Source organism: Heloderma suspectum, chromosome 3 (assembly GCF_057233095.1).
Source record: "Heloderma suspectum isolate Gila_16-S chromosome 3, 16-S_ref, whole genome shotgun sequence".
Taxonomy (NCBI): Eukaryota; Metazoa; Chordata; class Lepidosauria; order Squamata; family Helodermatidae; genus Heloderma; species Heloderma suspectum.
Genome location: NC_139460.1, coordinates 15309759 through 15335674, shown reverse-complemented (window position 1 = coordinate 15335674; position 25916 = coordinate 15309759). Strand labels below are relative to the sequence as shown.

The window sequence follows — 25916 nt, the reverse complement described above, 5'->3', positions numbered from 1 at the left end:
TTGTGAACCGCTTCCAGATTTTTCAAATGAGAAGTGATATATAAATGTTCTTAAATAAATAAATCTTGTAGTGCTACAAAGCAGCTTGCATAAAATTCCATTTTGGTTTGAAACTGTGCTCGGACATAGTGCATTGTACTACACTTGCAGAAAAACAACTTTCTGTCATATCCAGTATCGTAGTTGCATCCTTTCCTTGAGGGGAGAGATTTTTGCCACCATCCATCTCTTGGTAACATCATACAGTGAGGCTGTGCTTGAAATTAGTTAAGTAACTACAGCTGGTGCCAGATGCTGGTGCCTATTTCATTAACAGGGTCAGATTGTTAATACACTGGTTTAGTCTCTGCTATCTGGTTACTGCAGGGTCTTTTTGGGTCTGCGGACCTTTTTGGGTCTGTGGACACATTTTGGAAATTTGATAAACTTGCATGGGCAATATCACAGAATGGCTGTGTGCTTGACCCTTGTCCTTCATTACATATTATATCAGGAAGGGATGTGTGTGTTTGTGTCCAGGATGCTGTGAATTTGCCCTTGAGAGAGGGAGCAGTGCCTTTCTAAAGGAGACAGCAATTAGGCTACTCCTGAAGATGCCTAGCCTGGATCCAGAAGATGTAGACAACTATAGACTGGTTGGTAGTAATGCTTTCTCAAGCAAGTGCTTGAACAGGTGATTGCCAGCCAATTCCAGACACTCTTGAATTAAACTGAGTATCTAGATCTGTCTCAATAAGGCTTCAGGTCTGGTTTCACTCCTACTTAGATGGCCTTGCTCCTACTTGGATGGCTGATTCCAGGAGGTGGTGCTGGGAAATTATTGCTCTGTCCCTGGTTAGTTACGCTATGGAGTTTCAGAGTTCTATTTTATACCCCATGCTGTTCGAGATGAAATTGCTGGGAGAGGTTATCTAGGGATGTGGACTCTTTCCCCCTTTTCATGAAATCCCGGTGAGGTAGTGGGTGTTCTGAATTGGTGCTTGGGTGCAGTAATGGACTGGATGAGGGCCAATACCCTCAGATACAATGCAGAAAAGACAGAGGTACTTTTAGTGGGTGGTTCTTCTGCCTGGCTGTGTGCTATTCTATCTCTTGTGGAAGGGGCTGCATTCCCCCTAAAGGATCAGGTTCATAGTTTGCTCTTGGATAGCCTAGCTAGAGTTATATGTACTCTGGCACAAGGGAGGCAGCCTTCTCTGTAGTGGCCCCCTGATTGTGGAATGCTCTCTGCACTGAGGTCTGCCTGGTGCCAACATTGTCATCTTTCTGGCGCTAAGTCAAGATTTTCCTCTGCTCCCAGGCATTTGACAGCATACGATAAGGTTGTTTTTATTGGGTCCTCGGTTTTTTATTGTTTGTGTAAAATTGTTTTATGTTGGTCTGTTAATGGTTTTATATTACGTTATTACATTGTATTTTTATGGTTTAAATTTTTATAAACTACCCAGAGAGCTTTGGCTATTGGGAAGTATAGAAATGCAATACATAAAGTACACACCATCCATTCAGACAAATACACACTCATAAATACACACTTTCACACACTCATGCACACACAGTCACTCCACACACTTTCCCCCAGTAGCTTACCAAGTGACCATGACCTGGTTTTCATGGAATGGTGGCAAATCATGGCTTAATGAATGCAAGATTTGCTGCAGTATGTGCCAGGATCATTCCACTGCCATTTTGACTATTCAAACCTTGATCAGGGGTCGCTATGTGATATCCATATCCGGACACTATGATCTGGTTCGCATATAACGACAACCCAGAGTATGGGTGGTTGTTGAATTGTGGGTTGTTGTTACGTGTGAACACCGCGCTGTGGTTCAGTGATGGCTTGATAACGATGAACAACCCAGCAAAGTTCACAACCCAGCAACAAACCATGGGTTTTCTTCCAGGTTGTTTGTAGTTAACAACCCATAGTTATACCATAGCGCAGGGTTCTCATGTAAAGAACCCATGATTAAACTACAACCCATATTCAACCTGTACTCTGGCTTGTCGTTACATGTAAACCAGGTCTATTGGTTAGTTGTGTGTTAAACAACCCACAGTTAACCTAGCTACTAATTGCAGGTTAAGTGTGGGTTGTTTAACCCATGATTAACCTATAGTGTCTAGATTTGGGCATCATGTAGTAACCCCCAATTGGCCTGATCAAGAGATAAATATTCAAAAAGGCTGTGGAACATGCCCAGCAGACATCGTAGCATATCCATGGTTAATTAACCCACAATTTGCTGCTGTTATGTGTAAATAGCCCCAGTGAGAAGGGATTTCCTTTTTTCTTTTTCCAGGGCATCTGGGCATACTGGGAAGCACAGTGCTGGGCCAGGCTGAAGATATCCTGCTGTCTTGATTTTCCCCAGAGTGCTTTGGGGACCATGTAGAATCACATGAGGCCCCAGAAGCGCTGGAGGGAAATTAAGATGGCTGGACAGCTGCAGCTTAGGCCAGTGCTGTGCTTTATGGCATGCCCTGTTATTGAGCGGCGGGGGGGGGGGGTTAAGGGGAAGGGTCTTGGTGGAACCTTGTGCAAGAAATCTCTTAACTTCAGTTTGTCTGTCCTTGATGTGTCAGTGTAGATCTTCTACTGTACTTTATAATTGTTTTTATGGATGCCTTATGTCGTTTTTTTGTTGGCATAAGTTTAAAGAGTGATGTTAATAAATTCCGTAAGATGATTATGCAGTGTATGAAGAGTGTGTATTTCTTGAAACTATCACCCATCAATTTCATTGAATATTTAATTTTAGGGTGTTTGGTAATGAACAGAAATTATTCATGCTGTTCATAATTTTATTAAATCTTGGTGTCTCCTCCCCTCTTTCCTGAACAAAAAGCTTCAGTAGCTTAGGACTTCCTGTTCTTACATCATTCTAAAGCCGTAATTCCCTATTGTGCAGACGTGCTCGGTTTTGTATTTTTCCAAACTGGCTTTCTTCAGGGAACCTTTTCTATGGTATCTTGGCTGCAGAGGAATCCCTGAACATATGCCATGGAACCACTGCATTCTGTGGAGGGTTCTGGGGCATATTCCAGGGTGTACACATAGTTAATGCTGGGCCTCACAGTTCTAGGGCACATCAGAAAGTGTGCCCTAGAAAAGTCAGTCTGCATCCCCCCCTCCCTCTGTAGTTTGTAGTCTGGAGAAATTTCCCCCATAGAATGGAACCTGTTGCTATTAATTAGAAATACCAATAAGCATTTCTTTATATTGCAGATTTAATACAGTGCACAAATGAGATGAACGTAAATATCCCACAGTTGGCGGACAGCTTGTTTGAAAGGACAGCGAACAGTAGCTGGGTGGTGGTATTCAAGTCACTCATCACAACCCACCATCTAATGGTGTATGGAAATGAGGTAACTGATTACATTGCAGATCACTAATATTTTAGAGAATTAGCTTTCTTGGTGTAATTTGGGTTTTGCCCTGCATTGGAGAGAATTAATGCCCTGCATTGGTGTTTCAACAGCCTGCGAATATAAATGTTGAAGAGGAATGCCTAACTAATGCATGTTCCTTGGCAAAGTACTGTGTAATGCATAATTATAAGATTAAGACCACTTAAATGGCACAAACAAGCCTGTAAGTTGGTCTAAAGATGCTGCGGATATTAGCCTCAAAGTAAACAAACATCCTGGTTTCAACTATGTATTTTTTTTAGTGTTTCTGGGTTTTTTTATGACTACAGAATTGAACCATATAAAAACCAGAAAGAGGCCAGGGGAACAATAATAGTTATACATTACCTATTTTACTGATTACGAATTAGAAACTACAAAAAGTTTGTACAACAGTCATGGGCTTAAAGATCTGTCATATATAATAAGGCACAGCTGTAGTCATTTATACGGTAATTGTCAGTCTAGAAAGATTTACATTCCTGGCCTAGACTGTTGTCTGTTGCCACAGAATAAGGCTATCCCATTCTTCCACCACACTTGTAGATAAAGTGGGTGCTCTCAAAATCTAATAAAGATAAATCACTTGGCAGCTGTCTTTTTCACAGCTGATTTCTTCAGTTGAAATCAATGTCTTGGATCCAAAGAATCTTGCATGCATGGCCAGCCTGTTCCACAGTGCACACTGGGGCTTCCCTTATCTTCCTATTTGGATTACACCTTGTGTTTCTTGAGAGGCTACTTCTAAGATTTCCTTAAGTTGGATGGATGAACATGCAAAGCTGCCTTATATGAAGTCAGACCGCTTGTCCATCTAGCCCAGTGTTACCTACTCTGACTGGTAGGAACTCTTCAAAGTTTTAGAAGAGGTATTTCCCAGCCCTGCTACCATAGATCCTTCTTAAAACTGTTGGGGATAGAAGGTGGTGTGTGTGTGTGTGTGTGTGTGTGTGTGTACACATGCCTTTGAGTAGATTGTGAGAGTTATGGCTAGAAGGGTGGTGGTAGCCCTCAAGCTATGCATACAGAAGCAATTTGTGTGGACCTGGACCTGTGGATTTTGGTAAGCATTCTGAAGCCTCATTTTAAATAAATCCATGAGGTGGTGTTGCTGTTTTTTAGTATAGCCTGTCCTTTAAAAGCCAAGTGAGCAAAACGTCTGTTCGCCTCTCCCCCCCCCCCCCCAATGTTTGGCTCAGTTCCTATATGGTGGAAATCATTTAGGTGGCATACCCTCTGTAATCTGTCTTTTTAATACCAAAGCTTACGTTCAGTACTTCAGACTTTACTATATTTGGTCAGTTGTGCATTATCATGGATGTGGCCATATCTTGGGAGAAGGCAGGGGATAATCTTCTGGGAACAGGAAGAATTTCTTTGCATTTTATTGGTCTAATGGTGCCTGTACTAACTTTTTCCACAGAACCATAACCTTCCCTGTCAGAGGAGAGGGACAATTGAGTATGTTTGCACAACAATGGTGCCACATCACCATGTGAAATATATCCGGGATCATATTCTTAAAACTCTTCCTTACCTCATGCTATGCTATTACAAAAGCTTTATTTATACTGTGTACTTCATGTTTTTGGCATTGATGAGGGTTTGATCTGTGAAGGGAAAGGAAGTTGTGGGCTGCCCAAGGTTGAGGAATGAATGGGACTGATGTGAGTCATCTGAAGTGTGCATCATTTACCACGTGGTTAAATTGTTGACAGTTTGGCTTGCCTTTAATGCACGTAATCCTATTGGCTCTTCTGAGTAGATCAGTGTTGTAATGATCAAGTCTCATTGTTGAAATGGGATTTAAATTGCACTGGAATGTGCCTGGTGCTTTTACAGACTTCTCACCCACTCTGGGAAGATTTGCAAATGAAATATTTATTACTGGACTGAGTTGAGCTAGCAAACTTGTCTGCTGGTATTCTTGACTAAAGATCTCTGTTCGCTGGCCCACCAACTTGGGAGGTTTGATTTTAAAAAGCTGTCATATGAAAGTAGCTATGGATTATCTTGTGTGTTTCAGGTCAACATGGCAAATGCCCTCAAATTGTCCAAACCAAGTAAATAAAGCAAAAGCCTTTATTTCTGTGATCCACCCACCCACTGATGTACCATGAACAAATTTACATATTACTGGACAATTTAAACTTTAGGATTTCTTACCTTTCAGAAACTTTGGATCTTACCAAAATTTGTCTTGGCACTTCCACAAAGCCCACTCAGCAGAAACCTTAGCAAACTCTAGCCTGGCTGCTTCGTTGTACTGCACACAAACAGACCACCTCTTTCCAAATTACACAGTGTAAGGGAAGAGGTTGCAAGGAAACAGCTGGCTGCATTGACTGAATTTGAACATCACAAGAAGCCATAGTTTGTGTTAACCATAGTTTAAAACCCAAGCTATGGTTTGAGCATAGATATGTTTAAATTATGCAGCAGGTTAAAGCTGGTTGTCAGCTTTCATTTTCTGTTCTCAGCGACATAAATTGACACATCTCTGGAGAGATGCCTGGTAACAATAACAATTCAGACATCATGGCAAACCATGGTTTCTAAGTTTCATTAACTAAGGTTTGGGACCATGTCTCAATTTAAAATATTTCTAGTTGCCTTTCCATAGCTCAAAGTGGCATACAGTAATTATTGAAATAAATAAAATTCATTAAAAGCAAGCAAGATAGAACAATCCAGGAAACAACCCCAACAAACCAGCTGTGAAGGATTGGGGTATTTACCCCAACAACCCTGCAAGGTAGACCAGGCCAAACATGGCCTCAATTTTCCCCAAATTTAACCCAGTAGCTCCCTCCCAGGCCAACAGGCACTGTATTTAGCACTGAAGTTATTCAGGACACACCACACCAACTGGAAGTTGGATAAAAGTTTATTAGGGGAATGGAACAAAGAGGAAGGAACAGAGAGAGGTAGTAGGTTGTACAGGAAATTACAAGCAAGGCACAAAACTCCAAACAAAACCAGAAATGCCAAATACCAAGGCACACACTCACCAAAGCAAAACAATAGAACTAGCTAGTCTATCCTATACATACCAAAGTATGGGCCTCCCAGGATAGCCATCGACCAGCAGCACACCCTGGCACCGTCAGGTCCAAGAGGAGACACCCGCCCCTTCTCTAGCTCTCCTTTTATTGCCCACCCCTAGCAACCCAAGGCAGATTCTAAGCACCCAATCCAAACCCAGGCCTGGGACACCCCACTCCACCCTCCAACGAGGTTGCATCTTCCCACCAAGCATGGCTGTTATTATTTTCCCAATTAGCCAGGCAAATCATGACTTTGAGCTGCAGGCTGAGAACCAGCTAAAAACAATCAACCTCCAGGTGGCTGCCGCATCACCTGACCACCCCAGCGGCTCTTATAGCTCCTACTCTATTAACCCATTCTTGACACCAGCCAAACTAAAAGCAAAGTGAAATGAATGTGCTTTGCAGCCCCTTCGAAAAGCCAGTAAGGAAGGGGAAGTGCACAACTGTCAGGGGCTATCATTCCACAGCCTTGGAGCAATTGATGTAAAGGCCATGGTTTTAGCCACAACAGTTCTTACTTCATTCAGAGTAGGTGCATGAAGATGAGATGATTGAGGGCGATACGTGGGATGATAATGTAGCAGAGTACTGCACTCTGGAGGCATTTCCACTTCCACTATCCTTTCAAGGGGGGGTTAAAAACAGCTGTTCATAAAAAGCCCTGAACTGAGGACTTTGTATTCTCTGTAGAGTGGTAGGCCTGGTTATACTAGGAATACTCACCTAGGTCACTTTTATCTCCTGTCTTTATGAGGAATGTGCACATTGAACTGTTACAATTCCGGCCAAGTAATTCAATTATTTTATTCCTTTCAGCGTTTTATCCAGTATCTGGCTTCCAGAAACACGTTGTTTAATTTGAGCAATTTTTTGGACAAAAGTGGATTGCAAGGTAAACTTGGCTTGTTTCAAGCAACTTATATTCTAGAAGGTGTATTTTAGCAAGATTATTTCTTTGGAGCTAAGTTAATGTTTCAAGAAGTGTAATGTTACCTCAGCTGCAAAGCTTTTAGCACGTTAAACAGTATTTGAACTTCTCTATATGGCATCCTGGAAAACAGGCTACATTTGAGTAGTGAAATTCATTCATTTTCCCCCAGGATATAATGGAGTTAACATTAATAAGGAGAGGGCATAGACATTGTTTTAGTATATGTTCAAGCCAATTAAACTAGTCCATGAAAACTGATCCCTGCTAGTCTGGGTTTGCTTTCCCAGTTGGGGGAATGGAGTAAATGTGCACATTCTTCTTCATCGTCTCTATGTATCACACAGGCTCTGTGCTTGCGCAGAGCCTCAATTCAGGAAACTTCTGTAGCTGAGGAAATTTTGGTGGGAACCCCTCCCCCACCATCCCATTGCACACACTCCAGCAGGTTCCTGCTCAATCTCTCAATTCTTCATCCACCGCCATTGTGGTAGTACTCAATTGAAGGGACTTCTCGTTTTTGGACTTTGCTGAGGAGATTTCTCATTTTCTCTTCCTTCCTCTTCTAGCTTTTTCTGCCTTCTACTGTTTATTCATTTTTAGTTATACTTTATTTCAGTCCTTTGCAATCCTTTGATTGCGCGGCGCCTTTGGGCGTATGGCAGTTAAGGACCCTTTTTGGAAGTGTGTTGGTTGTGGGGGAAAGCTTCCACCCACAGACGGACTCTCCTGATGCCCTCTCTGTCTGGGTGAAGGTCATATTGTGGAGGCTTGTCACCATTGCATGTTGTTTAGCTAGCAAGCAAGGAAGAACTGCGCTGACAGACTGAAGGTGATTCTTTGGGAGAAGGCGTTGAAGGTGGTAGACACCCTCCCCCAACCTATGGCATCGGGGTCTGATCAACCACCGAGTGGGTTGTGCGGATAACCATCCTCATAAAGATGCAGTGGAGAAGGCAGTGATCTCACCTTCCCAGTCAGCTCTGACTCTAGCCACGGGCTGTTGTGATCCTCCTATCCCTGGGTGCTGCTTGGCAGTTTCTTTTGCTAAGAAATTGTCAAAAAAGATGAAGTCTTCTCATTCCTCCGAAGTGCAAAAGAAAAAGGGGAAAGACTCAGAAAAGATTGTCTCTCCAGTTAAAATGCCCGTCCGGCTGCCGTCTCCTCCTCTGATGCTAGATTCTCCGATTCCAGTGGTTTCCTCTCCTTCGGTATCAACCTCAGTACTGCCACCGATAGCATCTATTTCGGAGGGGGAGATAAGAGACTCGACCCCGACTCGGGATTGAGGGTATGTTGGGATGGCCCAAGGCATGCGCAAATCATGATGAATTATCCCCACAATCAGCTTGCTCTGCCTATTCTCGTAGGGGTGGAGAAGCACCGGCTTTCTACAAATATCGTATAGAGAGAGGTCTCATTCTCCCCATTCCGACTGGGAGCACGGATCGGACTGATCTTTTCCTCCGGATCGTCACCCCAAGTGGGATGATTGGAATTATTATCAGCATCCTTATGGACACTATGTCTACCCAGGAGCTTATCGGCGCCACTGGGAGGCTTCTCCATCTGCTTCTATGTCACGACCACTGGTTACGGAGACCTTTATGCTGCCTCCACCAGCTGTGAGGGTACCTCCTCCAATGTTGCCAATGCCTGCTCCACGGTGTCTGTTGCCTCCTCTTCAGCAGCCACTTCATGAGACTTCTGATAGGCAGAAGCTGCTTCTGTGAGTGTAGTCATCAAGATCCTGACAACCAGATGCTTAGAGGGGCTCTTCCTGCTACCCTAAGGAGGATTACCAATCTGACTCAGCCTCAGTGTCATCCATTGTGCTGTCACTTTTGTCACCCGACAGCGCAGTAAGCTCTCAGGACCCATCCTCACCTTAGGATCATATGGGTCATTTTGCTGAATGGGTGTCTAGGATGGCCCAGTCACTTGGCCTTGAGACTCAACAACCTGTGGAGAGAGTTAAGGATCCAGTATTCCATGTTCCCCATGCCTGTGCTAGCACTCCAGTCACTATCCCATTTCTTCCTACTTTGTTGCAAACAGTACAGCTTTCCTGGAAAGCACTGTCTTCCATGACTCCGATCTCTAAAAGGCTAGAGATCATGTGTAGGATCCAGGAGAAAGATACGAGGTTTTTGTTCACCTACTCTCCACCCCATTTGGTTCTTGTGGAGTCGTCAGAAGGCAGGTCTCATCGAGTTCATTCCTCTATGGTGGATAAGGAAGGCAGGAGACTGGATTTGATGGGCAGGCATATCTACTCCTCTGCTTCCCTTACGTTATGGGTTACAAATTATCAAGCAACTATGGCTCAGTACCAGCATTTTTGTGGGAGAAGGTTGGCTCCCTGTGTGACTACCTTCCCAATGATCAGCATGAACTGGCATGGGTGTTTCAGTCTGAGGCCATGAAGTAGCGAGGCAACAAATTAATGCTGCCAGGCACCAAGTCGACTATGACACCAAAGCCATGGTGAGGGCTGTTGCACTCTGCAGACATGCCTGGTTCAGGTTGGCGGACCTTACACAGGAGGTGCATTCTCGAATTGAGGATCTTCCATTCAACAGCAAAGGTTTATTTAATTCCAAGACCAGCAAGGACATGGACGCTATTCAGAAAGCCAAGACAATGGCAAGGAAGATGGGTCTGTTGCAGGCTCAACCACCTTTTAGACCGCACCGTTGGTACTGTCAGTCGGCTTTCCCCCAATCTCGACCTCATCCGGATCAATCAGTGTGACAACACCTAGGCTCCCAGCAGAAACGCCAGTTAGCTTCAGTGTCACGTTTCCAATCTTCCCGTAGGAGGTAGGACTGTGCAAAGAAATAACGTCTTTGACTGTTGTCTTCCACTGCGCCTCCTCCAAGACCACTCTCCTCCCTTTGGCTCCCGCCTTGCAGCCTTTTTTCCAGCATGGCAGAGAATAATAACGGATTCTTGGGTTCTTGCTATTATTCATCGAGGTTACAGAATCAAGTTCAATGTTCTTCCTCCTTTCTCAGACATCACAACTGCACCTTCATTTCCAATACTTCTAGAAGAAGTAGACAAGCTCCTTTCTTAGGGCTCAAGCATACCAATCCTTCCATTGGAGATGCATGAGCATTTCTATTCCTGCTATTTTGCAGTGCCCAAAAAGGATGGTGTGCTTCGCCCGATGCTGGATCTCAGAGGGGTCAATGTGTTCGTTCCACCCAGAAAGTTCAGAATGACTACACTGACTTTGATCCTACCCTTGATGCAGAGAGGAGATTGGTTCGCACCCATCGTTCTGAAGGATGCATATTTCCATATTGCAATAGAGGAGTTCAGCCAGTGTTTTCTCCGGTTTGCAGTCAACAGTCTTGCTTTCCAGTTCAGGGTGTTGCCGTTCAGACTCACTCCAGCTCCATGGGTCTTCATGAAATGCATGGCCGTGGTGTGCGCCCATCTTAGACTTCAAGGGGTCCAGATCTATCCCTACATCGACGGTTGGCCTCTAGTTGCCCAGTTGAAGGGCCACTTGCAGAAGGTCGTTCTGCTTACATTGGATTTGCTGCAAGACCTCGGCTTGTGTGTGAACATGAAGAAGTTGGTCTTAGTGCCATCCCAAGTTGTCCAGTGTATCAGGGCCTCCATAGATTCTCTGAAGGACCAGGTGTTCCTTCCTCAAGATTGTGCAGTATTGCTAGTAAAGTTTGCAACAGATGTACAGGCTTCCTGTACTGTGCAGACCTACATGGTACAGAAATTGCTTGGGCTGATGGTGGCTACAACAGCAGTGGTCCCTTATGTCCTCCTTTGCATGAGGACGTTGCAGAACTGGTTCATCAGGGCATTCAACCTAGGGCAGGATGCACAGAGGGTCAGGTTACAGCTCCCTTCCATTGTCAAGGCTTCGCTTTGCTGGTGGACAGTGTGCCTTTCTAGCTTCCCACTTCAACATTAACAGTCACAACAGATGCCTCAATGCTAGGTTGGGGTGCTCACCACGGGCACCTCAAGGTGCAGGGCCGATGGTCAAAGACAGAGGCAAGCAGTCACATCAGTGGTCTAGAGCTTCTTGCTATTGACAAGGCCTTGAAGGCTTTCGAGATGGTCATCTGTGGTCGTCGCATCCAGATTGCTTCCGAGAACACGTCCATTGTCTTTCACCTCAGCAGACAAGGAGGGACTCACTTGATAGCGGTGATTCGGCTTATGATACGGATCTTTGATTGGTGTATTGCCCAGGCCATTGACTTTACTGCGATTCATATTGCGGGTGCAGACAACACCTTGACTGACCATCTGAGTCGCTCCTTCCCAGTCTCCCATGAATGGGAGCTCAATCCGAGTGTCCACAACTGTTTGTTTCAGCAATGGGGTCATCCCTCTGTGGACTTGTTCGCATCCGAACAGCACGCAGTGTGCCACAGGTTCTGCAGCCAAGTGGGCAGAGGTGTGTGGTCTCTCGGCAATGCATTTGCTAGGACTGGAGTGGATGCTTCCTCTATATGTTTCCACTATTCCCTCTTCTCACCTGGATGATAGCGACGGTGGAGAAGGACGATGCAGAGGGCATCCTGATTGTGTCATGGTGGCCCAGGCAGCCCTGGTTTGCCAAACTCCTGCATTGGTCCAGGGGAGATTGTCTTTGGCTCCTGTCGACACCAGCCCTGGTGTCCAGGGACAGGGGCAACATGAGACATCCAGGCTTACTTACCTTGCATCTCATGGTGTGGAGGATCCACCGGTGGATAGAATAAACTTAACTGCTCCGCTTCAAGCTGTTCTTGAGGCAGCTAAGAAACCAGCTACCAGAAAGTCTTATGCAAGTAAGTGGGTACGACTTCGACCCTGTCCACTACTATACCAGACATTTTGAAATTTTAATTGTCGCTCCATGAGCAAGAACTTAAAGGTTCATCTCTTAAAGTTTACTTAGCAGTCGTTTTGGCTGCCCGTTGTGGTGATGATGGACCCTCAGTCTTTTTGCATCCTCTAGTCCATCAGTTTTTGAGGGGAGTTCAGAATCTTGCTCCTTCAGTGAAACCTCCGGTGCCTGTATGGAGTGTGTCTGTAGTGCTGCATGTGCTTACCAGAAAACCTTTCGAGCTGCTTGCTACAGAGGATTTTCGTCTTCTCCCCCTGAAAGTGGTGTTTTTAGTGGCCATTACCTCAGCCTGATGCTCTGGAGAGTTCTGAGCCCTCCAAGTGGACATCCCATACTTATGCTTTCATAGGGACAAAGTGGTACTTGGTCCTGACGTTGCCTTTTTGCCTAAAGTTATTTCAACTTTTCATTTTGGTCAGGAAATAATTCTTCCCGCCTTTTTCACCTTGCCCTCATCTGCAATTGAAAAGATGCTGTACACCTTAGATGTTCACAGGGCTTTGGCATTCTATAAAGATAGAATGGAGTCATTTTGTCGATCGCAGTGTTTGTTCATCTGTTATAGGGGATCTAAGAAAGGACTTCTTGTCTCCTCCCAGCAGTTGACATCTTGGGTAGTCCAAGCTATTAAACTGTCTAATGAACTGTGCTTGGATTTGCCTGGTCTTGTTATGGTGCATTTGACTAGAGCAGTAGCGACATCAGTGGTGTTTGAGAAAGTGGTGCTGATACCAGATGTTTGTTGGGCTGCAACCTGGTCCACCCCTCCTACCTTTGCCAAGCATTATCACCTTGACGTTCACGCTCGTAGAGACGGCTCCTTCGGCCAGACGGTGCTGTCAGAGGTTCTTAGGTGATGACACCGACCCACCTCCTGGTACATAAGCTTGTTATTCGCCCATATGTGTGAAGCACAGAGACCACGAAGGAAAAAGTCAGGTTGCTTACCTGTAACTGGAGTTCTTCAAGTGGTCATCTGTGAATTCACACAACCCACCCACCATCCCCACTTCAGTGTCAATGTCATGTTTGGTGTTGGTAGCAAGGCCCTCAGTCTATAAGTGGGCCATAATTGGTGGTCTCCTTGGAACTGAGGAATTGAGCAGAAATACACTGAGGTGTGTGCAATGGGATGATGGAGGAGGGGTCCCCGCCAAAATGTACTCAGCTACAGAAGTTTCCCGAATTGAGGCTCTGCACAGGCACAGAGCCCATATGTCTGAATGCATAGATGACCACTCAGAGAACTCCAGTTACAGGTAAGCAATCTGACCTTCTAGTTTGGATAAGGGAAATAAGGGAGAACTAGAAACTCAAGCCATAACCTCTCAGATATTTCTGCTCTTAATCGTCTCAACTGCTTCTCACAATAATTTAGAGATTTTGTGCTTACCTAAAGCAACCAATTGAGGATGTTTTGAATTGAATACTATATCTTTTTAATGTTTATAAAATTTGAATATGAAATAGAGTTAATTTGTTTTATGTTTCCCTTCTTTAGGGTATGATATGTCCACATTTATCAGGCGGTATAGCAGGTATTTGAATGAAAAAGCAGTTTCTTACAGACAAGTTGCTTTTGACTTCACAAAAGTAAAAAGAGGGTAAGAATCTCCCTGGCTGGAACCAATCATTTAAGGATCTAGCTTGTTCATAACTTACGTTCCAAATACTCAGGTTTTTGAAGATATAAAAACGCAACTTGAAGCAAATAATTGACCGGCAGATAGGGTTACAGCCTGATTATCTGTGCACCCAGGAGAGGACTTGTCCTGAAAGGCAGCCTAGAACTACTCTAAATAACCACTGTACTTTGTGTTCTGCTAGGTAATGATTTGGTTTCCAGGAGGTTTTTTTCTTAAGATAGGTGTGTGTGCATGCATGCTTTCTTTTGGGAAAGCAAAAATCTTGCAAGTTCACTGGATTGATGTAGTGCTGATCCAGATATCTGCCATGACAATTTTTAATTTGTTTTATGGTGGGTTGTACATCACCCAGAGTGGCTGGGTGACCAGTCAGATGGGCGATTAATAAATTTAATAAATAAATAAATAAAATGACCATTCTAGAATTATGAGGCTTCAACAAAACACATTTTGTCAAAACATGGATATGCAAATTCTGTACTCTTAAATTTTTTTTGGCCACTTGAAGGCTGGCAGCAAGGGTTTTTAAACTGATGATGGTTGAGGAAGGAGGGCAATCCTTGAAAATGTATTAGCATATAAAATTCTTAAAACCAAAATTGACTTCAAATCCATGGGTTTGTTTCATTCGTTTTTAAATATTGATGCCTGGGGTGGACTGAGATAAGAGGGGAGGCAAATATTTTAAGGACTGGTATTTTGTTCAAGTACCAGTCTTTAAAATATTTGTATTTCTATGGAAGTTCAGCTCCTCTTTTCTCTGTCCCCTGTGCCGTATTGCAGGGGTCTCCAATGCAGCACATGTGAGGCCAGATGAGGCGCCTGCCACGCTGTTTTCCCCCTCTGCAAGTGGGTGGAGCAATTTCTCCACTTGTATTGGGTGGGGGGAGTCCTTCTTGCTGGAAAACAGCTGGAGCGGGGTGAAGTCCACTTCCCACCAAAGACCCTTGGGGCAACAGAGAGAGAGAGAGAGAAGCCAGAGAGAGAGAGAAGCCAGAGAGAGAGAGAAGCCAGAGAGAGAGAGTAACCAGTGGGAAGGAACAGAAGAGGTGCCCGAGAGAGAAAAAGACATGTGGCCCTTGTTCGATATTATAAAGGCAGTGTACATATTGAAAATATTTAATGATAAGAGATTTCTGGTATGTATCTCCTTTGATGAAATGATCTCCCTGTGACTTGCTTTAGATATAATATGTCTTATACTCGAACATTTTTATAGGTCTCTAACTTCAGTGTTTATGGAAGCAAAAAGTTGACAGCACAAACATTAAAGTGTCTGAAAAACAGAGTGAACAGTGGAATTATTCTCTATATTTTGTAAAATGTTTAAGCAGTCACATTGCACCTTTAAATTTCATCGACACTCTTAGAAACTTTGATAAACATATTTGGACCTTCTTGGGTTACTAATACTTTTGTAAGTGTTTATCTTCTGAGTTGCTTTCCTAGGAAGTAGTTTAATGCTCCAAACTGGTTCTGCAAGCATAGTCTTTGTCAGGGGCTGCAGAAAGAGTCTGGGTTCGGACGACAACAGCGATAAACAAAGCCATTGTGGATTCTCCCCGCATCCTTGTGTGTGCTGCGCACATGCCCGTTGTTTGCATAGTTACCTGCGCTGCAGCACGGGTTGGCATGTTGAACCTGGCATGCGGCAGGAGTAGATGGCTTCGTACCCACCCATGACTTGCAATAGGGGCTGTAGAGTGGATACAAAGCCCGCACTGCGGGCCAGGCTTGGCCAACATGCCAACCCACACTGCAGCATGGGTAATTATGCAAACAATGGGCACATGCACAGCACAGGCAGAGGGGAAAAGCCAGAATGGTTTCTTTTACCCCCATGATCTTCTGAACACCCCAGATAGTTCTGCTTGTTTAATTCCTTATTTTATGTTCTGCAGGGGGAAGGAGGGGAAAAAGCAGGACTCTACTGATCCATGTAGGAATTATCTATGCGGGCACTGTGTCTGTAGGGCAAGGGGATCATGCCAGATACGTTTTACTTGCTAATGCTTATTTTATTTTCCATTTGTCTTAGAGCTGATGGAGTCATGAGGACAATGAATACAGAGAAACTCTTAAAAACTGTACCAATTATACAAAATCAGATGGACGCACTTCTTGATTTCAATGTAAGTTTTTAAGTTACTGCATGGATAATGGCCATAGAGAAGGGGTGGGTAATCTGTGGCCCTCCAGATTCTTTGGCCTACAATTCCCTTCAGCCCTACTCTACATAGCCAGTGGTGGGGGATGATGGGAGTTGTGGTCCTCCAGATGTTTTGGCCTACAAGTTGCACACACTTGCTATAAAGAATGATCTTTTTAGAATCGGGGAAATAGACAGTCTTAAACCTGTACTTTTATTCCCAACTTATTGAGGCTGCCTAGTCAAGTTTTCTTAAATCATTACTACTTAATGCCTTCTAAACATCCTGTTATACTTAAGTATAGATATAGATAGTAAAATATAGATAGTGAAAGGTTGGATTTGTTTCAGCTGCTTTGTGCTTGCCTGTGGGTAAACTGTTGGGTATTAAACTATATTGGTGGTGGTAAGTAAGATTACCATATAGTAAGAATGTGCATGTGGTATGAGTTGTATGTATTTGTGGCATCTGGGCATGCATCAGGCCCACTACTAGATTCTAGAAGATAGGGTCTCACACCTGAGCAACACTGCAGTCAGTGCTAGTGGCTCAACTTAGACATCTCACTAGACCATGGTTTCCATTGTTTAGAACTCAAACTGTGGTTTGAGCTTCCAGATATTACAGGCAAATCATGGCTTAAGAGCTGTTTAAGCTTCCTTAAACATGGCTTGACATGATGTCTGAATTGAGCAGTGGTCCACAAATTTTGATTGGCCTTGGTAACTTTGTGTTGCCAAGACTTTACCCCTTCCTTTCAACTGAATCTCGTGTGTGCCTACTTGGAAGAAATCTCCACTGTGTTCAGTGGGGCTCACTCCCAAGTAAGTGTACATAGCATTGCCCTTAGCCAAAATTGGAAATGGAGGGGGTGGGGTGCATAGAGTCCCTACAATTGCACTGAGTATTGGAGACTCTTCAAAGCCCAGAGCACCTGCTGGGATGATTCCTGCTTTTCTCTCTCCAACAACAAACTTGGAACTGGGGAGGGGAGCTGGATCTTGCTTTGCCACTGGGCAGCTGAGGTGCTCGTAGCACCAGTTGTCCATCGCCCAAATGTCCATCCCCAGTCTTTCCATCCAAACTTGGAAGGAAATGCTGGATCCAACTGATGCAAGGTAGCAGGCTACTCGAGGTGCTTTTGGTATGGAGTGCCAAAGTAGTAAGACCCAGCCTTCCTCTCTAGTGGAAGCTTGACCAGGCGTCAGGAATCTTCCCCATAGTTGCACTGTGCCATTAGAAGCTTAGCACAGCTGTGGTGGACAATCCTTGCTCCTTCCCCAACTCCAAGCTGGAGAGGAACTGGGGGCTCCTCATCACCTTCACCAGAGGGTGATGGAACACTTGCTATAGTGAATTGAATTACAGAACATCAGAATTGAGTTAGTACATTTTGTGTCATAATCGCTACATGTTCTCCTGATGAGGATAGATTACAAAGTGCAGCAACTGACTTAAAGAACCACCTAAATAATAGGAGCACTAATGACAGTACCAACTTTTCCAACACTTAACACAGTAGTTGGACGTTAAAGCACAGTGGCTCGACCCTCTTGGCACTTTGCAACTGAAGTGTGGATTTTTAGGCGTGTGTAATTGCTGTGGAGTCCTCGAAGCCAAAGAGATCTTTTTTTATTTCAGCAGGCTCCGATGTCACAGGTTCATTGTCTTAAAAGCCAAGGGTCTTTGTCCCGAGTACTGTAACAGAAGATAGCTTTCCAGTTCAGCTAACTTCCTTTCTTGTTCTCTGCAGGTCAATAGCAATGAACTTACAAATGGTGTAATTAACGCTGCCTTCATGCTTCTCTTCAAAGATGCCATTAGACTCTTTGCAGCATATAATGAAGGGATTATTAACCTGTTGGGTAAATACTTCCTCTGTTACATCTCTTCCTTGTACTTAGTAAGCAAGACAGTGACCTTTGTTTTGACTTCCTGCAAGACAATTTTAGACTGCCTTTTAGGAGTTGCTTTTCTTTACATGTAAACAGAAATATGCGTAAATACAAGCTTACCCTGAATATTTTTGGCATGAACAGTGACTTTCTTGAACTATAATTTTCTTCATGTCCAGCTACCACATAGCCATACGGCAAAGCTGACAATTTTGTCTTCACATCTTATTTAGGGAATGGGACAATTTTGTTGAGAAATTTAACCTTTAGCACACTGTCTTCAGGATTATTGTCATAAATTAAGTTAGTAGGATTGATTCTCTCCATTTGATTATGGAGCGCTGCCAAACCTCAAGACTTGAGGAGGCCAGGCATTCCTTATCATTTTGAATAGGACCTATCCCATACACGTTGGGTTGGATCCAGACTTAGTCATGCATAGAGTAGACCCATTGAAATAATTGATTTCTTATTGATTTCAGTGTGACCAAGCATGACCAAGTCTGGATCCAGCCCCATGTGAAGGGCAAACACTGTAGTACATGGTGTTTGCATACAGCAGCCTTTCCCAATTTGGTGCCCTCCAGATGTGTTGGACTACAGTTTCCAGCATCCCCAAGCCAACATGGCTGCTGTATGCTTTTGTATATATTAATGCTCAATCTCACCAGTGGTATTTCTGCCTGTCAGGCTGCTATTAAAGGGACGAGAGAGGTTTAATGCCATGGTGTCCTGCTTGTGGGCTTCTCAGAGGCATCTGTCTTGTCACCGTAGGAAACAGGATGCTGTCCTAGGTGGATGTTTGGTTCAATCCAGTAGGGCTTTCAAGTTCTTTACTTACTAAATTTCTGCAGGAAGAATAGTGTCTGGTGCAATATGGCCTGACTACTGCTGTGCCATTAACTTCAGTGCACCTACCTATCTAACTGCTGTATTTGGTAGCTGCCAGGCTAGGCTAGTTAAAAAAGAAAAGGGGGGGGGAGTAGAAAGCCTACCTGCAAGGTATTGCTTGATAAGCCGCTATGGTTCTTGTGGATTTGAAAAAGAGGGGTGTGTGTGTTTGTATAGAGGGGTGTCTTTTTATGGGGAAGCTATTTTTAGTTCTGCCCATTCTTCTACACTAAGGGTCCCCAACCTTTTTGGACTCATGGGCACATTTGGGAATTTGAGAAACAGCTGTAGGGACAACTACAAAATGGCTACTATAGTCAATGTGGCTAGTTACATGATGGCTCTTGTGGGAGCCTGGCTAGTAATTCACCCAAGACAAGTAATTCACCTAAGAAACTGAGCACAAGTACAGGAAGGGTTTGAATTCCAAAGCCAATCCACATATTTAACCCCACAGAAGCACAACAAAATATCCATTTCAGGTTGCAATCCTATGAAAGCTTATATGGAACTCATGGGAATTACTTCTGAGTAGCCTACATAGGATTGCTGTACTCATCCTAGCTACCAACACACACCTTTCCCCAGCCCCAAAAGGAAAGAAAAGGTTTTCCCTACCTTGACTCCTGGCTCAGCCAGTCCGTTCCCCACCTGGCATTTCTGTCTCCTCCCCGCCATCAGAGTCCCTGTCTGGGAAGGTGCTGTGTGTGTGTGTGTGTGTGTGTGTGTGTGCGCGAGAGAGAGAGAGAGAGAATAATGAGAGGAGGAGTTGGGAAAAGAGAGAAAAAGAGCAAGCTAGGGGCTGGGAAGAGGAAGAAATAGTGAGAAAGCAAGGCTAGGGACAGGGAAGGGGGGAAATAGTGAAAGAAGGAGCAAAGCTAGAGGCTAGGAACAGGGAGAAACAGGAGACAAAAAGATGGAAGAAATAGCAAGGCTAGAGCATTGGAGGGGGGAAATAGCAAGGCAAATGGGTAGAGGGGGCTAGAGGCTAGGAGGGGGGAAGAACAGTGAGGTAAAGTGGTGGGGAGAGAATAGAGGCTGGGTTGGAGAGAAACAGCAAGACAAAGGGGGTGAGTGGGAGAGAAGGAGCAAGGCTAGGGAATGGGGAAAGGAGAGAAATGGCAAGGAAAGCTATTGTGCAGGAGAGAAATAACAAAGCTAGAGGCTAGGAGTTGAGAGAGAGAGAGAGGAGAAAGGTCTGTGTGGGTGGAAGAAGACTGGGTAGGGCCAGGAAGCAACTCCTACTTTCTCTTCCTGTCCACTGAACAGCTGATCAGTGGCAGTTTCAGAAACCCTACTGTTTTAAACGTTTTTAATTAAAAAAACATTTTTGAAGGGGGCATGGAGTAGAGAGTTTTGTAGGCGCTGTTAGAGGTCCCTGTGGGCATCCTATTGGGGACCCCTGCACTACACCATGTTGGAGACTGCTGATTATATCCATCTGATACCATAATGCATTGCAATGAATGTTGACAATTGGTGAATGTAAAAACAAAACAAAAGCAAAATTAGTGAACGTTGAAAATGATAACCAGGTGATTATCCATATTCAGTGGTTTAACTCCACAATTCGACATTCATCAGATCTGTACAAGATAGCTAACATTTCCTCTTGGCTATTGACCCCCTCTGTATTTTGGGCATTGGTTGTAAAATAGATACGTGGACTGAAGGAGTTTCCTTGTGATCATTTCTTAGTTTCTTGCCTGTCGCTTTCAGGGAAAATTGGCACCTTTTAAAAAGCAGGCTTGAATAAGAGGGTTTTGGGGTTTGGGTTCAGATTTTTGTGTGTATTTAAGGATAGCCTCACTAACTATTCTAGAGCGATTGAAATATTACCTTTGTTAAAGCAGGTTTTCACTTTACTGTTTAAATACTAAAAAGTAGACATTTTTAGGATTCCAAGCTTAATTCCATCAGTGAACTTCCCACTATTTCTTAATTTGGAATGGTTATCCATTCATTCGTTGGCACACATCCCTGATCTTTGTAACTGCTTCACACACATTACTGTTGTATGCTGTAAACAGGAAATAAGTTATCTTGAGTGCTCACATTCCTAAATTCTCTTTTGTAGAGAAATACTTTGACATGAAAAAGAATCAATGCAAAGAAGGCCTTGACATATACAAGAAGTTTCTGACCAGAATGACAAGGATTTCTGAGTTTCTCAAAGTTGCAGAGGTAAAAATTGCATGTCCATTTTGAATTTCATCATGACTCATAATGACAGAATGCTGTTAATGAGAATTTTATGGAGAATAAAATAGTGATCTAGCTCGTGGAGCTAGAATGCTTAGGTTAAAGTTTGTCAGGGAGCAATTCACATGGGTGAGGAAGGGATATTGTTGCAGACACAGGTTTTATCAGTGGTTCACTCAAGGCAGCAGCTGCTTGCCAGCATCATTGATTGAAATCGCTGAAGTGATCTGTATTTATATAGCCCCTTCCTAACAGAAGTTCTCTGAGTAGCTCACAAACAAATAGAATAGTAAAATACAGTTCTAAAACAATAACTATGCAAACTAAAAAATTAAAACCAGGTTGTCGCCACCAAAAAGTCCCTAGCGGTCACCTGCCTCACCTCATTTGGAGTAGTGCTCAGATTCAGGTAGGTTCATATGGGAGAAGGCAGCACTTCTGGTAGCCTGGTCCCCAAGCCATTTAGTGCTTTAAAGGTTAGAATCAGCATTTTAAATTGGTCTTAGAACAGAACTGAGAGCCCATGCAGCTGAAAAAGCATAAGCATAATGTGGCCAGTCCCACTTAGTAACATTCCAGTCTTATTCTGGACGAACTGTAATTTCCAAACAATTTTTAAAGGCAGCTCCACATACAGTGCATTACAATAGTCTAAATGAGAGTGTATTAGAGTATGAATAATGGTGGCAAAGCCATCTCCATCCAGGTAAGGCTGCAGCTGATATATTGGCCAAAGCTGATAAAAGGCGTTTCAAGCCACATAAGCCATTTGGACCTTTCATGACATTGCTGGGTCAGTAAAGAAGTACCTACCTTATGTGAACCTGATCCTTTGGAGGGAGAGTTACCCCATCTAGAACAGGCTGAACAACATTTACTTGGTGGATGACCCACAGTACTCCCCTTTGGTTTGGATTGAGTCTCAGTAACCTGGTTTGTACATAACAGCAATTGTTATTGTCTATGCCTTTATCATTGACTGGGTTCGCATGACATGCCAACCAACGATGGTTTGTTTCCCAATGATACCATCATTGGTTAGCGTGTTGTGCAAACCCAGACTGTGCTTCTCAGTGTGGGTTGTTTTTCCCAAACAACCCACCCTTGGGAACCCACGGTCTGCAGAATGGGTTACTTTACCCATGGTGGGTTGGTGTGTCGTCTGCCAACCCATCATGGGTAAAGGGCATTGGGCAGCCAGCCACTTTGCCAGAGAGGCAGAAGCCCCTGCTGCTCTTTCCCAGCGGGGCTGCGATCACCATTTGCAATTCCCATGCCTCTTCTTGCCAGTGACAGCCCCCTCAGTGGTGCCCAAACAGCACCTTGGAGGGGCTGTCATCCACCCTCTTTGCCCTCGCCAGTCTCCCCTTCCTGGCTCTGATCGTGATTGGATTCCTTTTTTTATTTTCCTGGTCCCGTTTTTGTGCAAACATTTTCCGCACTTCCCTGTAATCGGGGAATGGGGAAAACCGGGTAATGTGCACAAAACATGCAGGGGTGCTGGCAGGGAGAGCCAGTATCCAGCCCCATAGTGATCGCTGTCTCTGCTTTGCTGCTGTCAGCTGCCAGTTTTGACAGCTGTCGGAAGCAAGGCAGAGATAGCGATCCCTATGGGGAGGTGGGAAAACACCTCGTTTCTACTGAAGACGTAGGGTACCTGGCACTGGGAGGGGGTGCCTGCCACCCCTCCCATACCTGACACCTCTGCTTCTTCAGAAGAAGCAGCGTGCAACAGTTTGAAGAAATAAAAAACAAATTTGGAAAGGAGGGGAGCAGAGGGATATTGGATGCCCAAGTGTGGGACCTTCCCTAGCATGCTGGCCCACCCTGGCATGAATGGGGAACCCACAGGCAAGTGGGTGTTTGGGACCCTTCTCCTTTCTCCCACCCCGTGGGGGGGGGAGGTAGGAGAAGGGTCTTAAACACCCCCACCCAACTCCTCCTTCTTCCCCAAAAGCCATTCCCCCCCAATTTGGGGGAAGGATCCTTCTCACAGCTTGAGTTTCAACTTTGCTGAAATAAACCATCTCATCGACCAAAGGCCATTCCTAGCTACTGTAATCATCACTGAATTTGATCACTTTATTCCTCAATGTAAGGTTTTCTGACCCTCGGTGTGTTTTATGTAAACTTTAACCAAAAAGCCAAGGACTGCAGAGCTGGAAAATCTATGTATCTGTTTTTGGCAGTGCCCTCAAAGAAAATGATTTACCAGGCTGTACCGTGATGCAGGTTGCTAGGGGAATTACAAATGCACATTGTTTACTTGACATATTAAAATAACTGTTTTCTCCTTCTCTTTTTGTAATTTTTTTTCTTGTAACTTGAGTATACAGACTGAGTTATGTGAATCTTAGTGGTGTGTAAATCGTCTTTCCCTTCATGATCTCCCTCAATGTGCTTTTTTCATCATGTCTTTAGCCAAACATGGTTAAGGCCTATATCTTATTACATCTATTTGTTGTTACAGCAAGTGGGGATAGACAGAGGAGACATACCAGATCTTTCTCAGGTAGATGATTTTATGCATTTGTCATGCATGTCCGTTTTGGGCTTTCATAATCAGAAGACCTTGGTGTAATTGCTAATGCTTTAATTGTCACCATGTTCTTTGAAGGAGGGTTTTTTTTAACGAGGCTTGAATCTGCTGTTCTACCCATCTTCAAACTTCAGTGTAGACCATTTTCACTTCCTTTGTTTCACATCTGATGAAGGATTATACCTTAAGGTAGTAGGTTGCTGAACTTTCAGTCTATGAAAATGTTGTGATAGAGGCCCATTTGTTTATGCATATATAAGCACTTGCATCCTCTTGATTTTTAGTAAGCTTAAAGCTTAAAATGCCAACTCAGGATGGCAAAGATTTATAGCGCATTAACTATATGGCTCAAAGTGGTAGCTGTTTTCAAGTTGTATCCCTTGAAACATAGAGTAACCATTCATAAGTGTGCCATTTTTCCTTGTGCCTTTCTCTTGTATGTATCTCCATGGATGTCTTCTTAAATGAGCAGTCTTGTCTAATGAAACAATGGAGCCCTACATACCATGCTCAACACGTAACACATTTGTGGTCATAGGCAGCTGAATATAGCCAGCAGGTCTTAACTGCACTATCATTGTATTCTTGAGCATTCATATCATGGAAACTGGTAACTGGGGGATGTGACATTATTTGTCTTGAATCTCTGAAAGGTTACTGATTTGTTTTGTAGGCACCAAGCAGCCTCCTTGATGCATTGGAACAGCACTTAGCCTCCTTAGAAGGAAAGAAAATCAAAGACTCCACTGCTGCAAGCAGGCATGTTTTAAATCCTCTTTGTAGTTGGCATTGGATGTTGGATAGAGCTTGAAGCTTCCTTGAATATGCTTTGCATGCTTTGATCTTAAGGGACTTCAGACGTTCTACAGCAGGACTCTACAATGGAGAAGGAGGATTTTATGCCACCAGAAACTGAGCCTAACTTGAATACAAGCAGACTCCTCCTTCCGCACTACATCTTGAGACTAGTCTGAACTTGCAGACAATGTGACTTCATCTAGTCACCTCCCTTCCTTTTATAACATCTTGCCTGATGAAGAGATCTGAGGCTTTCAATAGGTTGCACATTTTTTAGTGATCTTTTGGTTGGCCTAATAAAGGCATTACAGCAACATGGATGTTGGAAAGTTTCTTATGGTCAATATGGCTGCTTTTGCTGAGATTTTCTGAATAGGTCCTCTGAATTTCAAAGAACCCTGGATCATCCAGATTACAGTGGAGCAATTTATGCAGTTTTAAGATGATCAGGGCGAGCTCTGGCTGATTCTACTCCTATCTTTCAGTTCCTGTATTAGTCAACCAAATATCCATCCATATCTGTGCCCCTGTGACATGGAATGTTTCACATTCCTAGCTGCTGATTATTTTGTTACACTACTAACTCAAGTTTCTAGCTTCTTGAAGGCCATGCCTGCTTATCACTTCAAACCAACCCCAGAGCAATGCAGGAGGTGCTGGTGGTCTAATCTTGCCTTTGTCACTAATGGAGCCAAAGTGGAAGGCATTCCTCACAAACTTTTACCTTGAAAGTGTATGAAAAGAACTTCTAGATGTTGGTGCCTATTTCTAAACATGTTTAAATAAGAACAGTAAGAAGAACATGCCATGTGGTTTATGCTAGACTAGTGGCTGACAGAATTGACCTGTTGAATCACTCTAAAGTCCAGGAGACTTGCTACTTTGAGTAGCTCGGCTTTAAAGTCATGCCAGTGGGGCGTGCTCTGTTGTGAATTAACTCAATCCTGAACATAGCCAGAACATGTGCAGCGTTCGTGGATTTGGTAACATCTCTGGCCTGTGTGCAGGTATTCCAAACTGTAATAAAACATCCGTTGCTTTTGGCTGGAGCATAGAATAAATGCCTCCCTTGCCAAGGTGTTTAAGTGTATTGCCTATTCAGAGGCATAGGAAATGCTGCTTCCTAGGTTATGTTCAGAAGTCTATGAAAGAAAAATGTCTTGAATGTTTAAAGTTTTGAATAAAATGAAGCAAAGCACTGCTGAGCATCTTTTCCTTTCAAGTCATCTATATAACTGCCAGGTTTCCTACTGTCAACTTTTCCTAGGGCTACCACTCTTTCCAATGCAGTCTCCTCCCTTGCAAGCACTGGCCTGTCGCTCACCAAAGTAGATGAAAGGGAAAAACAAGCTGCACTAGAGGAAGAGCAGGCACGTTTAAAAGCTTTAAAGGTGGGCATGATTTTTTTCTCTAGGCTGAGTTCTATATACTTTCTGTTTTACTAATTGGGGTGTTTAAAGATGGGAGACGGGCTGGGTATCCAGTCAGAGGCCAGGTTCACATGATCACTGCAGCCCACCTTGATTTATT

The 25916-nt window shown here is 43.9% G+C and overlaps 1 protein-coding gene across 3 annotated transcripts in view; it reads left to right on the top strand.

Annotated features, from left to right (window-relative positions):
• PICALM (phosphatidylinositol binding clathrin assembly protein) overlaps nt 1–25916 on the top strand; it is a 93198-nt gene that overhangs the window by 32379 nt on the left and 34903 nt on the right. For all 3 annotated transcript variants that reach the window (XM_084842517.1, XM_084842516.1, XM_084842518.1), the window contains exons 2-10: nt 3233–3375; nt 7284–7359; nt 13767–13869; nt 15950–16043; nt 17815–17926; nt 20925–21031; nt 23520–23561; nt 24262–24347; nt 25654–25777. In XM_084842517.1, coding sequence (XP_084698643.1) covers nt 3233–3375; nt 7284–7359; nt 13767–13869; nt 15950–16043; nt 17815–17926; nt 20925–21031; nt 23520–23561; nt 24262–24347; nt 25654–25777 — 887 coding nt within the window. The remainder of the gene's footprint in view (nt 1–3232; nt 3376–7283; nt 7360–13766; nt 13870–15949; nt 16044–17814; nt 17927–20924; nt 21032–23519; nt 23562–24261; nt 24348–25653; nt 25778–25916) is intronic.